Raw genomic sequence first — 14,800 nt, forward strand, 5'->3', positions numbered from 1 at the left:
CCCTTGGAATCTGGGACTCTGTGTAGGGCCTGGGGAGGTACCATGTGTGGGGCTGTCCTGGTCCCAAACTGGCCTAGGAGGAATCTGGCATAGCACAGATCCCAGTGGCTTAGGAAGGGACCCTCACTCCACCTGGTTCCACTAACATTTCACACCGGACATGGTCTGGAGACACAGCCGCTCTGCCCTGCTATGCCAGGGATAGCTCAGCCTCGCAGGAGTAAGGGACACAAAGACACGCACGCCAAGCTCGTGACAAGTCCCTCCATTCAGCGCCTGGGCAGCAGCATCTACCTCATGGCCACAGATCATCCTCCATCCTCTAGGAGAGCAAGAGAGGAGCCCAAATGCAGCCACTCCCCACCAATCTGCAGGCTGCCAGACGGAGAGCACGGGGTTTGGGAGCTCTGGTGCAGGCCTCTCCAGCTGCAAAGGGAGGGAGCCGTGTTGCGACCTGGAGGCTAAGGGCAGAGGGTCAGGCTGGGATTCTCTCAAGCGGGGTAGGTTACTCACTCAGATCCAGTTCCTGCTTGCCCTCGCAGCTGGGTGCCACTGGCCGGCACAGGGCTCACTCTGGCACTGCAATGCGAGAAGCTGCTGGCTGACTAGAAGGCAGATTAATGCTCCCAGGCCAAGCTCCTTACACTGGAATCAGGACACGGAGAGGTCTCAATGTCACCCCAGCTCTAACTCCAGGGGCGGTCGAACTTTCCCTTTATCCTGAGCCAGGACGGGGTGCTAGGCGAGTGCTGTCAGAGCCAGATGGTGTGTTTGCAATACCCCCTACGGGAGAGCTCCTCCAGCATCTGTTCTGCCTCTTCCCCAACCTCCCCTGGACACGCCCTGCCAAGCATTTACCCAGGAAGGCACAGGCTGCAGTGGGAGGCAGCACGGTTCAGACAGCCCCCCTGCATGGCTGGGAGAGGAGCAGAGAGCTGGTGGCTTGGCCGGGAAGGAAGGGACTGGCTGGGATGGCTGCCTGCTGCAGGATCACTACAGCGCACCTAGACTGGCTCCTGACAGCCCTCCATGCCCATCCATCAGTGGGTGAGCAAGGCCCCAAGCGGCTAGCCCGCTGCAGACAGCATCAAGCCTGGAACTTGACAAATCTGGATTAGTCCCAACCCCTGGGGGTAAAGTTCATTCTGTTCTTCCCGTCTTGCAAGGCACTGGCTGCATTTCCCAGTCCGCACCTGCCCATCGCAGAACACTCAGCCTGCCAGGAGATGGCTTTCCCAACGAGCCAGCACATGCTCTGCTGCCCCACGGAACAGCCACCAGGCTAGGAGTCCCCTGCAGAGCCGCCAAGGCTACTGGCTCACGCTGGGCACATGAGCAAAGGCCAACAAAGAGGAAGGCCATCCGAGGAGCAGCCAGGAGATGCCCCACTGCTCGGACTGGCTCAACCCTCAGAAGTTGTCCCTGCTCCTAAGCTGGCCTCCCTGCTCTAATCCAATCGGCGTCCCAGGGCAGGAACCTGGACAGGGCTGAGGCATCAAGGGTTATAGCATAAACCCACACACCAAGAGCAGGCCTGGGCGCATCTCTGGGCACCAGGCAAGCACTGAAGACTGGACTGAGTCTCGCAGCTGGAGGTGGGTTGAACAGAACAGAGACCAACGTGGGTCCAGTCCCCTCGACGTCTCCTTGAGCAGCTAATGTGCAACCGCAGTCAGAACCACCAAGGGTGCATTTACTACCCAGTACAACACTGGAGCCCAAACTCCATTTCCAGAGAATTCATGCCACTTGCACCATCTCCTGGGCCTGGGACCCAGCGCCCCAATCCCAGGACACCGGAAGGTGCCAAGATGGGCCCCCGCTAGTCCAGGGTGCAGACCAGGAGGAAGGCTTCCAGGTTTAATTAACTTCATATTTATTTTCACAAAGACTGTACAAAATTCATATAAAACTCTGGTGTGGGGATGGGCTTTGACATTGATCCAAAAAAATAATTCCCATGCGACCCCACCAGCTTCATAACTTAGAAGGAACTGGATGAGCCACAAACAGCCAGGCGCCTGGGGGAGGGCAGCAGGAGAGAACAGGCGACGAAGCGAGACATGAACGGAGGTATCCGCATCAGGGACAGAAGAGCCCCCTCCCCTAGGAGTAATGGCAGCAGCAGCAGGACGTTGGGTCCACGGAGCTCAAAGGCAGATAGAGATCTGGGCTATTTACACTATCTCACATATTAACAACTTTACATGGTAACAAAAGGGCTCGGGGGTTTTGTTGGTTGTTTTTTGTTTTTGTTTTTTTGTATAAAAAAAGCACCAAGTGTCCAAATAGAAATCACACAGGCCTCCACGGGGGCTAGAATCGGAGAGACGGGCACCCGCCACGTCACCGGCTGATGTCTCGACTCGAGTCCCACACTTTTGTGCTCGGCTCTGTGTTCAGCGTGTCGAAGAACGGGTGCTTGAGGGCCTCAGCCAGGGTGATGCGCTTCGAGGGCTCGTACTCCAGCATGCTCTCAATGAGGTCGAAGAGGTGGTGATGGTCCTCCGCCTCAGACGTCAAGTACCGCTGGGGAGACACTGCATGGTTACCAGCCTTGCTGCAGCACAGCCGGGAGCTCCCAACCCTCAGCCAGGGCTCAGGGACTAGACGACACCCAAGCTGTGCATTTAACCAGCACGTGTTGTCCAGGTCTCATCTCTCCTTCGTAGGCGCCTCAGCCCCCAAGCCCTCTTCCCAGGCTGCTGGCTAAGCTCCCAGCACTGCCTGCCCCCCTTCGTTCCAGGTTCCATCAAGAAGCCATGTGGTTCCCAGCCGGCCCAGCTCACAGCCCTGCTGGCTGCAGAGGCCAGATTCTCAGGAGCTGGGGCAGGCATTAAGAGTTCCCATGGGAAGGGAGGGGTTCCCCGGTTGGGAGCACCTGCCTTACCCTCAGCGGTTTGCAGTTCTCCCGGACGTAGCGGCCTGCAGAGGTGTTCTCGTCCCAGTCCAGGCGGCCGTGGTAGAAATACTTCTGCTTCCTGCCAGGGTCAGAGGGGACGCAAGCGGTTACAGCAGAAGGGACGGAGCAAAAGGGCCGTCATTACGCGGAGTTGGTGGGGAGACCCCCCCCCTAAAATGCAGGGGAGGGGTCACAGGCCTGCCTGGCTCTGCTATTTCAGAGCAGCGCTGTGAGCAGAGAGCCAACTCAGTAAGCAGCCCCGAGCCTGAGCCCCACCACAGAGAAGTGGCAAGGGCAGCAAACGGCAGGTCCTGCAGCACCCAGCCAGCCTCTCTCACCTGGTCTTTCGGATCATCCGGGAAGGAATCGGCCCCAGGATCCTCTCCATCATGGCCAAGTGCTCCCGGTTGTCGTGAGTCTGGAAGACACAGATCGGCCCCGCTCAGAAAGGGACAGCAGGAAACAGGCTCTGGCTTCTGCACAGCTCAGCGGTCCCCAACCGTAGGTCCGGGGAGCCCTGCCTGCCAGGCCACGCCCCCCGCTAACGAGCCCCGCCTGCTGGAGCCAGTGCCTACTGGGGCAGCCTCACCATGGCCCAGGTTCCAGCTCCAGCAGCCAGGCTCCATGTGGAGCTTGGCCCCAGCTGAGTGCCACAGCAGCCAGGCTCCACACAGCACTTGGCCCTGGCCAGGCACTGCAGTGGCACTCAGCAGGGGCCTGGCACGCCACAGGCAGCCCTCCTGCCGTGCAGGGAAGTGCTTTGTGCTCGGCTGGCAGGGAGCAGCAGGGCAGGCACAGGAAGGCTCTGAGGGTGGGGCTAGTGCTGGGGAGCTCTAAGAGGCAGGGTGCGGGGGCTGGCACTGGGGGTAGGGTTAGTAATGAGGGGGCAGGGCTGGTACTGGGGCCTGGCATGAGGGGGATCTGGGTGCAGTGGGACTCTGGAAACAGGAGGCTGGCAGGCACTAGGGAACTGAGGGCGAGAGGCTGGCACTGGGGGGTTGGGTGCAGGAGACCCCGGGGTCAGTAGCTGGCACTGGGGGGTGAGGAGCCCTAGGGGTTAGAGCTGGCACTGGGGGGCTGGGGCTTTTTTATACTGCAGACCAGCAAACCCATTCACAAACTTTTGGCAGACCAGTAACATTATATTTGCATAGTTGAATATTAATTTACATAATGAACACAAATATAAGCTGCTCAGCTGCCTGGTGCGGAGACGTCTCCACAGAACGAGTGGTTCCTGCTGGCGGCCAAGGCCCAGCGCCCTGCAAGTCCCACACCCGTCGCGGGGCCGCAGCAGGATTGCGAGCGGCTGCCGAGCCAGGGCACACGTCTCACCTGGAAGAGGGTGAAGCCCACGTAATACTCGAAGACAATGCAGCCAATGCTCCACACGTCACAGGGCTGGCTCCAGCCGAGCTCTAGGAAGCAGAGGGGTTGTCACCAGAGGGACAGAGCAGTCACCGCCCCAGAGCTGCAAGGAGACTTTCATCCCAGGTGCTGCTCAGCCCGTACTGCCGCCAGTGCCCCGAGCCGCGCGCCCGCTGGCACGTCTGGAAAGGCGGCTTGGCCGGAAGGCCACCGCCCACAGCTCTCTGGGCAGCACCCATGGGGAACCTCGGGAGCAGCATGCTGCTGCCCGGCACAAGAGCCAGCGGCACCTACCCAGTATGACCTCGGGGGCTCGGTAATGCCTGGTGGAGACGATGGTGCTGTGATGCTCGTGATCAAACGTCGCACTGCCAAAATCCACCACCCTGATGGCCGTGCTCTTCACACTCCGCTCATCGCGCTTCTTGAAGGGGGAGGCAGAGAAGGCTCTGGTTACACAGGAGTCTCCCTCAGCCCCTTGCACGACAGGGCCCCGCGGAAGCACCTTGCTTTGGAGGAGCGTCTTTAGGCCGGGACTTGTCCTACCTCTCCTGCCCACCCACAGGCCTCGGCTCCTGGGGCACCGCTGCCGTGTGTTCACAGAAGGGGCAGACATCTCATGTGGCATCGAGGCCTTGTACAGACCCAGAACCCTCCCAGTCCTGTCCCAGCGCCTCCCGGGCAGACTCGCTCCCTGCAGCACAGTTCACGAATGCTGCCCCGGGCCAGCTGCAAGCGCTGCCACTAGGAAAACAGCCCCCTTCCCCCCCAGGCTGATTGCAGGGCAGGGGAGGCCAGAAGAGCTTCCAGGAGGCCCTTCAGGCAAGGGCAGCCCCTTTACCTTTTCCAGGTTATAGGTGAGCTCATAATCCGAGTTCACAAAGAGGATGTTCTCGGGTTTGAGGTCCGTGTGGGTGAGTTTATTGTCATGCAGAACTGGGGAGAAAACACGGTCAAAGTCAGAGCCCAGGAAAGCCGGCTGAGGCAGACACCAGTGGCAGGGGTCAGTGAAGATGGGCTCCAGCCCCGGGTGCGAGCCCCACCCCCAGCCCCGTGAGACAGCCAGACCTGTGGCGCCCCTGTCCCCATCCCACATGATCATGGCTCTTGCAGAGACGGGGAAAGGAGGCAGGTTTGACCCACAGTAGGGATGTTAGGAGGCAAGTCGTTAGCTAATCATAGTCGATAGAATTTCTATCCACTACTCGGTTAGTCGATAAGAGGGAAGAGGTGAGCAGTCAACTCAACTACTCCCTTAGTCCCTAACCCACAGCACCGTTTTCCTGCTAGGGGCTCGGGAGCCTCTCCCAGCGCTGGGTCCCTGGGCCTCTCTGAGGAGAGCCGGGGGGCGGAGGGGGGCAAAGCAGACACTCACATTTCACAGCCTGGCACGCCTGGTAGGCCATGTGCCGCACTTGGTGGATGGGGTAGGGCAGGTAGTTGTTGTCTTTCAGGAAGTCGAAGGTGCTGAGGCCCAGCAGCTCGAAGGAGATGCACATGTGGCCGTGGTAATCGAACCAGTCAAACATCTGCACACACAGGCTGAGCGGAGACACTCCCATCAGAGGCAGCCGCACCTCCCCCCCATCTCCACAGAGCAGGGCCTCCCCGGCCCCTCCCCACACACACAGCAAGACGCTCACTTCTTATTCTCTGGATCCTTCTCATTGATTTTCTCCAGCACGTTGATCTCCAGCCGAGCAGCCTCCTTATACTTCTCCACGTTTTTTATGATTTTTAGAGCGACGCGGGTACCCGCCCTAGGAAGAGGCAGGACAGCAAGGTCACTGCAGAGCGAAGCCTATGGCTGATGAGGCGGGGTCATGGCCTAGCCAAGTCCAGCAGAGACTTAGGCAGCTCAGCCTTAGCTTGGCTGGTGGCTTACCCCACTGCAGTCACAAGACAGACCATTGTACCCCTGGCCCCCACAATACAGCATCCCTACTGATCCACCCCAGATTTGAACTGCAATCCGGGAGGGAGGACTCATCTCCCCCAAAAAGCTCTCAGCCTTTACTAGGGATGTGAATGACTAGTCACTCCCCCGCCACCTCTATCAGGAACAGACAGCCGGCGGGGGGGGGGGACGAGGGGGGGGGGAAGAGAGAGGTGATGAGAGGAAGGGGTGCTTCAAAGCAGCAGCGCCACACTGAGCCCCGAGCCAGACCCTGGGCTCCATGCAGCGCTGCCACTTTGAAATGCCACATGCAGCGCAGCGACACCCCCACCCCCCGCTGGCCCCATGCTCCCTGCGGTGCTTTTGCCTTTGACGCGTCGCCTGGGCCGGCCCACAACATTTTGGCACTTGAGGCAGGGAGCTCAAATGACGCCCCCATATGCACCAGCAACAGACACAATTTTCTACACTCTGGGTCCTAGTGGCGCCCACACCACCACCACAGTCTGGCATCTGGGGCACCTGCCTCAGTTTGCCTCCTGGTAGGGCCAGCCCTGAGCCTAGCAGCAGCCCTGAGGCTCTTGCTACACTTCGAAGGCGAGGCGCCCTTATCAACTAATGGAATAGTCGATGCAAACTGCACCGACTATTCGCTTAGCCAATGAATCGGCATTTCGCACCCCTAGCCTTTACACACCCGCAGGCCGCACACCTACCTCCGGTGATCCACGCAGTGCACCACTCTGCCAAACGTGCCTTCCCCTAGGGTGCTAATAATCTCATCTGAGAGAGAGAGAGAGGGAGAGAGAGGCAGCCATGAGGGAGTGAGCAGGACCTGGCTGCGGCGCATACACGAGGCAGAGGAGACGGCATTGCAACGCCTAGCCTGGACACAGCTTGAGACACCGGTGCAGCAGAAGGCTGACACCAGCTGCACAAGGCAACTGCTCTAGTTCCCTGGCACTTTGGTACCGATGCAAACTAGAAAATTAACAGCTTTAACAAAGGGGCAGGCGGGAAGGAAGGGGGTTCTCTTTAAAAACAATGGAAACGAAACAGAACAGAAAGAGAAGACAGATCTGCCACTGCGATGGGAGCTTAACGAGAGAGCTAAATTATGTTACGATTTGGCTGTACATCTTTCTTGTAGCCAGTCGCCGACGCGATAGATCAGATGCCCCTCGTCGTCGTCCTCCACACTCTTGGCCCTTCTGCTGCTCTGTCGACTCCGCTGCTGGCCCAGGCAGACAGGGAATTCACCAGTCACCAGCCAATCAGATTTTCAAACCAGCGCAGCAGCCAGCGTCACGCATTGGTTGGTTTGGAAATTCACATGGTTGTTTGAGGAGGGGTTGCCGGAGGAGATTCCCAGCCAATTCATACGGCACAGAGGAATATATAACGATAGGGATATTGCAAGGGAACATGTCAAGATACAACACACTAGCTCAGAAAAGAAAAAAAAACAGTTTGCTTTTCTTTGCAGCAAAAAAAAAAAAAAAAGAACAAAAAAAGAACAAAAAGAAAAAACCTACCAACAGCCCCCCCCGAACCAGTGCAAGAGCGAAGACCAGAACAGGGCGAGCGGAGGGGGGGGCGCAGACAAGGGGACCAGCTGCTCTCACTCCTCTGGGGCTTTGCAGAGGAGCGGAGCTGACTTTCATGTCCTGGATCTACGCCAAGAGAGCACTCAGCAACCTGGCTGTCTAGCCACACGGGCTGGGACCAAAGGGAGGGGCTCGCATCAGCCCCCACCCCAGCAGCCACCAAGGAGAGGCAGCAGCAGATGGCATGCTGGGAAATCCGTCACAAGCCAAGGGCCAAGCTGCCCCTGCCCAGACACCCCCACCCTTTCCCAACAGCCCTTCACAACAGCCTTCCAACTCCCCAACACAGAGAAGGAAGAACTAAGACGTTTACAAAGCACAATGCGGCCTCCAGAACCAGACAGACCTTGTGAGTAACAGCCCCAGGGGCAGATCAGAGACCTCAGCTGCCCTCCCTAAAGAAACCGGTCCCGGAGGACTCATCCCCTGGAGAAAAGGAGCACAACGGGGGCTGGGCACAGCTGGGGCTGAGGTCAGATGAGAGACTTGCACAGAAGAGAGAGAGAGAGAGAGAGAGAGAGAGGGGTTCTGCTTTCAGTTCTTCAGCTACGTAACCCCACGCTTGGGAGCATGTTGGGGCCCCCACCTCCAGCCCAGGACCCCCCTTCCTAGTCCTGGAACAGCTCTGAACGCGCAGCCCGGCCCCCACGTGGAGAAAGCGCATCTCGGGCCAACAGGAAACGGGAGGAAGCAGCGCCGTAGTCAAGAGAAAGGTGGCTGGGGACCCTGCTGCCTCCATCTGAACGGACTGGCCCACATGCCAGAGCCCCCTGCCCGACATCTCACGTAGCCAGTGCAACACAAGCCAAGGGAGGGGTCTGCTGCTCAGACGAGATCTGGGCTCCCCAGGGCCAGGCCTCCTGCCCCAGCACCACTCCAGGGGGGACGGCCAGCCCCGGCGAGTGATACCGAGCTCTCTGGGGCAGAGGCCGTCTTCGCGCTTGCCTGCTGCCCAGCAGAGCCCCTGCAGCTCGTTCGCAGTACCATGACGCCAGCGCCACACGCAACGACCGCAGCACCCGACTGGGAACATGGAAGGGAGGGGCGGCCCTGGGCCCCCTGGGGCACACGGCTCCTCTCCTGGTTTCTCCTGCTAGAGGGGGCCCTTTCAGGAGGCGCTCGAAAACTGCCTGGGCCCATCAGGACGGCGGACGGGAGCTGCGGTCTGTGCTAGGTTTTTTCTATGCATGTCACGAGCTGAGACTGCGTAAGAAAGTAAGTGAGCGTCCTACTTACCAAGCATGCAACCTGGGAGAGAAAGGTTACAAGGAAAGCTACGGAGTGGCAGGATACTCACCGACGAGGAGCGGCTAAAGGACCGGCTGCGGCGCCGTCTCCGCCTGTGCTTATTACGCCGGCTGCTTTTGCAGCTCCGGTAGCTGCCGTCATGGTCCCGGGAGCGCCGGTACTCGTACGAGTGGTGGTACTCAGCATCGTAGTAGGCATCCCCTCGTTCACGGCTGTAGTCATTCCGCCTGTAGCCGTCACAGTAGCGCCTGTCATAGGCTCGCCTGTCCGAAGAGTGGTCGTCATAGCTGGGAGGGGGAAGCAGAGTAAATGGAACGTGAGTGGGGCCCAGCTGGAACCGGCATCGAGACCCGGCTCTGTCTGAGCAGGCGAAGGGTTCGGGGCTTTCCAGAGTTCAGGCCCCAGCACTGCAGTGACTGCTCACATGCTCCCCCAGGAAGGATCCACAGCCCCACTAGCAAGAGTCCTCCAGACACCATCCTACCCCTGCTGGCATCAGAGCGACTGGCAGGAGGCAGCTGCTCAGGCTTCCCTCCCCATTGGGGCAGCCGCGCCAGGCCCCACCCACAGCTGGTGAAAACGGAGCTGCCGCCAGGCCCCAGCCCGCCCCCGGCTCTCACCTCCTGGAGCGAACGTGGTAGCTGGCTTCCCGCCGGCGCCGCCGCTCACGCGCGCTGCTGCTCGACCGGGACCGCGTCCGCCGCCGCTTGTGCTTGCGACTCCTGTAGCGCTCGCGATAGCTGCCACGGCTGCTGCGCTCCGACGAGCGGTATCTTCGGGAGTGAGGCATCTGCAGGCAGAGCAGGGCAGACTCGGTGACTCCAGGTGTGGGACAGCAGAGACCCGAGTGGAACAGACCCCAGAGCAGCAAGAGTGAGAAATGGGTCAGAAACCTGCCCCATGCGCCACTTGGGCGGAGGCGACAGACCTGTTTCAGCCAGAGCTGCCATTCCACCAGGACACCTCTCACAGATCCACTGGGCCCAAGGACCGCTAGCACCGCCCTGCCTGCCTGGGGCTACATCTGGGCTGTGCCAAGCGCTGTTGGAATGAAGACCTCAGCTCCAGACTTGGTTGCCAGAGATCTCCCTGCCCCGAAGAGCTCCCAGGTAGTATCCTAGAACACTAGAACTGGAAGGGACCAGTCGAGTCCAGTCCCTGCCCTCACGGCAGGACCAAGCACCATCTAGACCATCCCTGACAGACATCTGTCCAACCTGCTCTTAAATAGCTCCAGAGATGGAGATTCCACAACCTCCCTAGGCAACTTATTCCAGTGTTTAAGCCCCGACAGGCAGGAAGATTTTCCTAATATCCAACCTAAACCTCCCTTGCTGCAGTTTAAGCCCCTTGCTTCTTGTCCTAGCCTCAGAGACCGAGAACAATCTTTCCTTCCTCCCTCCTTGTGACACCCTTTTAGATACCTGAAAACCGCTGTCATGTCCCCTCTCCGTCTGCTCCTTTCCAAACTAAACAAGCCCAATTCTTTCAATCTTCCCTCCTGAGTCATGTTCTCTAGACCTTTCATCATTCTTGTTGCTCTTCTCTGGAGCTTCTCCAAATCTTTCTTGAAACGTGGTGCCCAGAATCATGCCCTAGCATGCGAACAGAATGCATTGCAGGGTCCTCTGCTCTCTGGAAATGTCTCAATTTGCCCCACAGCCCATTTGGTACCAAAATCTCATGCATCTGACCAGCTCTGAGGGGTGGGCTGTGCCGTGGGCGGCGACACGGGGGTGCAGGAACCACAGGGCTCCACTGGGTGAGCAGAGCAGCACTGGGCAGAGGGGAAAGCTCTGAAGAGGAGCCAGTGCAGTCAGGGAGGGATGGACAGATGGAGCAGAAGGCCAGACGGTCAACAACATTCTGAGCACACGGCACGGGAGAGGCAGCTTCCAGGGTGGTACTGCGGCAGGTCAAGAGCAGGGATGAACTAGCCTTGGCGTGGGGGGAGCAAGGATGCAGGGCTCAGAATCCTCAACTCTCTTTGGGACACTGGGCCTGTCCGCACGTTGGTTCGTTTGTTTCCCGGTTTGTGTTTCCCTTCCATCTCGTGCTGACAGCAGGGCTCCCACAGAATTCAGAGAAACCAACAACGAAGCAGCCTCTGCCCATTCTGGGCCTACACCCCCAGTTATCCAGCACATGGCATCAGCAGCCCTGGGAAGCTAAGCCCAGCCTCCGGTCTCTGCGCTACATCCATCGAGCATTCATCAGACCCACCTGCAGCTTCTGCTGCTAGCTCCACTCTGAGCCTCTGCATGAGGGCAGCACAAGGTGAGCTTCCTGGTGCGGCTGGATGGGGCTCTCAAATGCTGCCTACCCAGGGAAGGGCTACAAACATTGGGGGAGCTCACGGAGCCCTTCAGTACTGTCTGGAGGTGGCAAAGCCCCAGGGCAATGCCGCGAGGAGTCTGGATGCTGCAGGCTGGAAGAGTGGAAGGATCCAAGGGAGTCTGGGAGTCACAACAATTTTCCTGCTTCTGGGCAGAGGGTGCGGCGTTTCGGGGCACCCAGGGCAAGGTCAGAGTCAGGTCCTCAGAGGAACAGGGCCAGGATGCGCCAGCTTGGGACCAACACAGCCAAGCTTGAGTCTCTCAGCTGAGCCCAACGGTAGAAGGAAACTTTCCAAACAAGGAAAAGCGAAGGGGTCTGGGCTGCTCCCTCCTGTCTCTGGATCAGCTGTGTGTACGAGGACATCCGCGCTGGGCGCCGAGCCCTAGGCTGGTGCACAGACCCTCTGCTGGCAGGACCTGGCTGCTCTTTCCTGTACTATTCTCTGCCCCCCCCCCCCATCCCAACTAAAGAGCGTTTGGTCACTGCAACTCCGTGGGCAGCATGCGTATGTCCCATGCCCAGTCAGGCCTCCGTTTCCTAAGGAGCACACTGAGAACCAGCCACAGACTCTGGCGCCCCGCCTGAGAGCCAGGCAAGCACAGCCACCGGAAGGGGGGGGAGGGGAGAGGAAGGAGGCAGGTGAATCAGAGCTCTGGATGCTGCTGGCATCTGGCCCAAACGCCTAGTAGACGGAGGCAAGCTCCAAGGGGAACTTGTCAGGAGGCTGGTGTGGAATACAGCAGTGAACAGGCCCCATGGGCCAGGTTCTCAGGGCAGGACAATTAAACTACGGACACAGTGCGCTTCCTGAGTGCCACCTCTGCTCACCGGCTCTCAAAGAGCCTCGCAAATATCTGCTAATTAAACCTGGCATGCCCCTCACCCCCCAAATGCCGGCACTAATCATCTCCACGCCCCAGGGAACCTGCCGCATGGGGGCGGGGGGTGAAAGGCCTCCATTGGCTTGTGCAGCGACTGAGGCAGAACCTATGCGTTCCAATTCTCAGCCCCCTCTGCTCTAGCCAGACAGCACTCCTTCCCAGAGCCACGAGGGCAGCCCGGCACCCTGGCTCCCACCCTTGTGCTAGCGCCTCTAGATACCTGTGGCTCTGCATTATTCACCAGCAATGTGGTCTCCAGGGAAGAATGTGAAATCAGAGCTCCCCTCACCCTCACGTGACTGATTCATCCCAAGATGCACTAGTGCACCTGGCTCATTTCTTGTACTTGCAACTTTATCTGAAAGCAGGTGCACAGAGACAGAAAATGGTCTGATCAAAGATGTGGCGTCTCCTCCCTATGAGCGACTTACAGCCGGGGGGGAGGGGCAAACCTAGGCCTCCCTAGGCAACACAACCCTCCCTGCTGGGTAACTTGGACAGCAAACACACTCTTCAGGCTCTGAAGCCAGGAGAACATTAAAGGCTGCCACACCTATTCCGTGGACCAAAGAGACATTTCTGGTCTTTAATGAGAAATCCACATTTCTGAGCTTCGTGCTGGCAGCTTTTCAGATGCCAGGAAAGCAGGACAGTCGCACTACTCCGCCCTCGTAACCCAGAGCATGGTGTCTGTGGAGCAGCGGTACCGCTCAGGAAGTTGGCAACAGCCAGGAGAAGCTATAAAGAGGGTGCCTCTGAGCAAGGTGCTTCTCGCAGGGACCACTGCCGATTCTGAGCCAGCACGTCTCAGTCTGACTCACAGTCCAGTTATAAAAGCCAGCAAAGAGACTAAAATGGAAACGGCAGCTATCGCTGGAGGGACCCTTGTTGCCAGCAATCAGCACCGCCACCCTGAGCATTCGTACTGGGCTTCCTAAACACCACTGAATTAATCCCGACACTCCAGCAGACAGGGAATGTCACAATGCCCATCTACAGACAGAGAAACTGAGGCACGGCAAGAGGAAGGTGATTGCCAAGGGCACAAAACAAGTGAGAGGCTAGAACTACAGCCCCACAATCCCGGCTGTCAGACCTCTGCTCAGATCCCAGCCCTGAGGCCTGCTCCCAGGCAGTACTGAGCTATCCTCAGCACCCCTGGTCCTGGAAGCTCTTGGCCCTGGCTCAGGCTGCAGAGTGACCCCGAGCCTAGGAACACTGAGCAGCCAGCATGGAGATAAACCTGCTGGGTGTGTGTGTGTGGGAGTGCACGCAGACCAGCATCGGAACGCCGTGTTTTCAGCCCTGGCAGTCAGGATGCTGACGTGGGGACCCAGCACCTGCTCCCCACCAGCGAGCCCCCTGCACAGGCGCCTGCTCCTGGCTGGGGACAGCAGACACCAAAGCAACCACTGCTAGAGGCAGCCACCGTGCCCCCCACCGCCAAGGCCCCCTGAGGCTGCCCAGCCCACCCCGCCCTACCCCCCACTGCCCAGCCCCCTGCCCGACCCCCTCCCACACCCCAGGCTGCCCGGTCCCTCCCCACGGCCTGGAGCCCATCCCGCCCTATCCCCCACTGCCTGACCCCCCCAACCAACTCCAGGCTGCACGACCCCCCCCACCCCAGGTTTCCAGCCCCAGCCACTGCACGACCCCCCCCACCCCAGGTTTCCAGGCCCCTCCCCCACTGCACGACCCCCCCCCCGCCCCAGGTTTCCAGGCCCCTCCCCCACTGCACGACCCCCCCCACCCCAGGTTTCCAGGCCCCTCCCCCACTGCACGACCCCCCCCACCCCAGGTTTCCAGGCCCCTCCCCCACTGCACGACCCCCCCGCCCCAGGTTTCCAGGCCCCTCCCCCACTGCACGACCCCCCCCGCCCCAGGTTTCCAGCCCCTCCCCCACTGCACGACCCCCCCGCCCCAGGTTTCCAGCCCCTCCCCCACTGCACGACCCCCCCCGCCCCAGGTTTCCAGCCCCTCCCCCACTGCACGACCCCCCCCGCCCCAGGTTTCCAGCCCCTCCCCCACTGCACGACCCCCCCGCCCCAGGTTTCCAGCCCCTCCCCCACTGCACGACCCCCCCGCCCCAGGTTTCCAGCCCCTCCCCCACTGCCTGCCCCCCGCGAGCCCAGGCCCGGCCCGCACCCTCCGCGCAGCCAGCCCGGTGCGCTTGTCCCACAGGAAGTCCGTGTTGGCGGCCGTGGGCCCCCGGGGATCCGGGCCCCGCTGCGGCTCCTCGGGCTCCGCTCCCTCCGGGTCCGGGTCCGGGGCCTAGCGACCAGGCCCCGCGCGCGCGCTCCCGACTCCGCCGCGGCGGGGACGCGCGCGCACAGCGATAGCCACCAAGCCCCGCCCCCTCTGCCGCGCGGCCTCAGTGACGCAACCGCATTACGTCACAGGCGGCTCCGCCCCACGGGACACGTGATTGAGCTCCCTTCCGGAAGCGGGGCCGCGCCTGTCGCTCCCCAGCGGCAGCGCCGGGCCCCGCCCCCCACGTGTTCCCAGCCCCGCCCCCGCGTCCCTACAGCCCCGCCCCACCGCCATGACCTATAGCCCCCCA

At 60.2% G+C, this 14,800-nt stretch overlaps 1 protein-coding gene across 3 annotated transcripts; it reads right to left on the minus strand.

Annotated features, from left to right (window-relative positions):
• Positions 1–1,855: 1,855 nt before the first annotated feature.
• CLK2 (CDC like kinase 2) lies at positions 1,856–14,572 on the minus strand. 3 transcript variants are annotated; one of them, XM_075907658.2, is made up of 13 exons: positions 14,386–14,572; positions 9,643–9,812; positions 9,072–9,309; positions 7,305–7,398; positions 6,884–6,950; positions 5,914–6,030; positions 5,646–5,812; positions 5,112–5,206; positions 4,565–4,694; positions 4,238–4,320; positions 3,241–3,320; positions 2,891–2,981; positions 1,856–2,529 (listed from the first exon to the last, which is right to left on the minus strand). In XM_075907658.2, exons 2-13 carry the CDS (start codon positions 9,810–9,812, stop codon positions 2,347–2,349), a joined length of 1,515 nt encoding a protein of 504 aa, XP_075763773.1. In that variant the 5' UTR covers positions 14,386–14,572; the 3' UTR covers positions 1,856–2,346. The 3 variants fall into 3 exon arrangements, with proteins under 3 accessions (XP_075763773.1, XP_075763772.1, XP_006127546.1); XM_075907657.2 differs by having other exon boundaries at positions 7,305–7,401; XM_006127484.5 differs by lacking the exon at positions 14,386–14,572 and adding an exon at positions 10,447–13,720 and having other exon boundaries at positions 7,305–7,401.
• Positions 14,573–14,800: the final 228 nt, after the last annotated feature.

The sequence above is a fragment of the Pelodiscus sinensis genome, chromosome 22 (genome assembly GCF_052426305.1).
Source record: "Pelodiscus sinensis isolate ZL-2025 chromosome 22, ASM5242630v1, whole genome shotgun sequence".
NCBI classification, from domain to species: Eukaryota; Metazoa; Chordata; order Testudines; family Trionychidae; genus Pelodiscus; species Pelodiscus sinensis.

Excerpts from the sequence above, each read along its gene's own strand:
- CLK2 (XM_075907657.2), bottom strand. The coding sequence starts at position 9,812 with ATGCCTCACTCCCGAAGATACCGCTCGTCGGAGCGCAGCAGCCGTGGC. Across the intron at positions 5,813-5,913 it reads AAGGATCCAGAGAATAAGAA|CCTGTGTGTGCAGATGTTTG; the intron begins GTGAGCGTCTTG and ends GTCTCCGCTCAG. Across the intron at positions 4,695-5,111 it reads TCACCTATAACCTGGAAAAG|AAGCGCGATGAGCGGAGTGT; the intron begins GTAAAGGGGCTG and ends TCCCCCTTCAAG.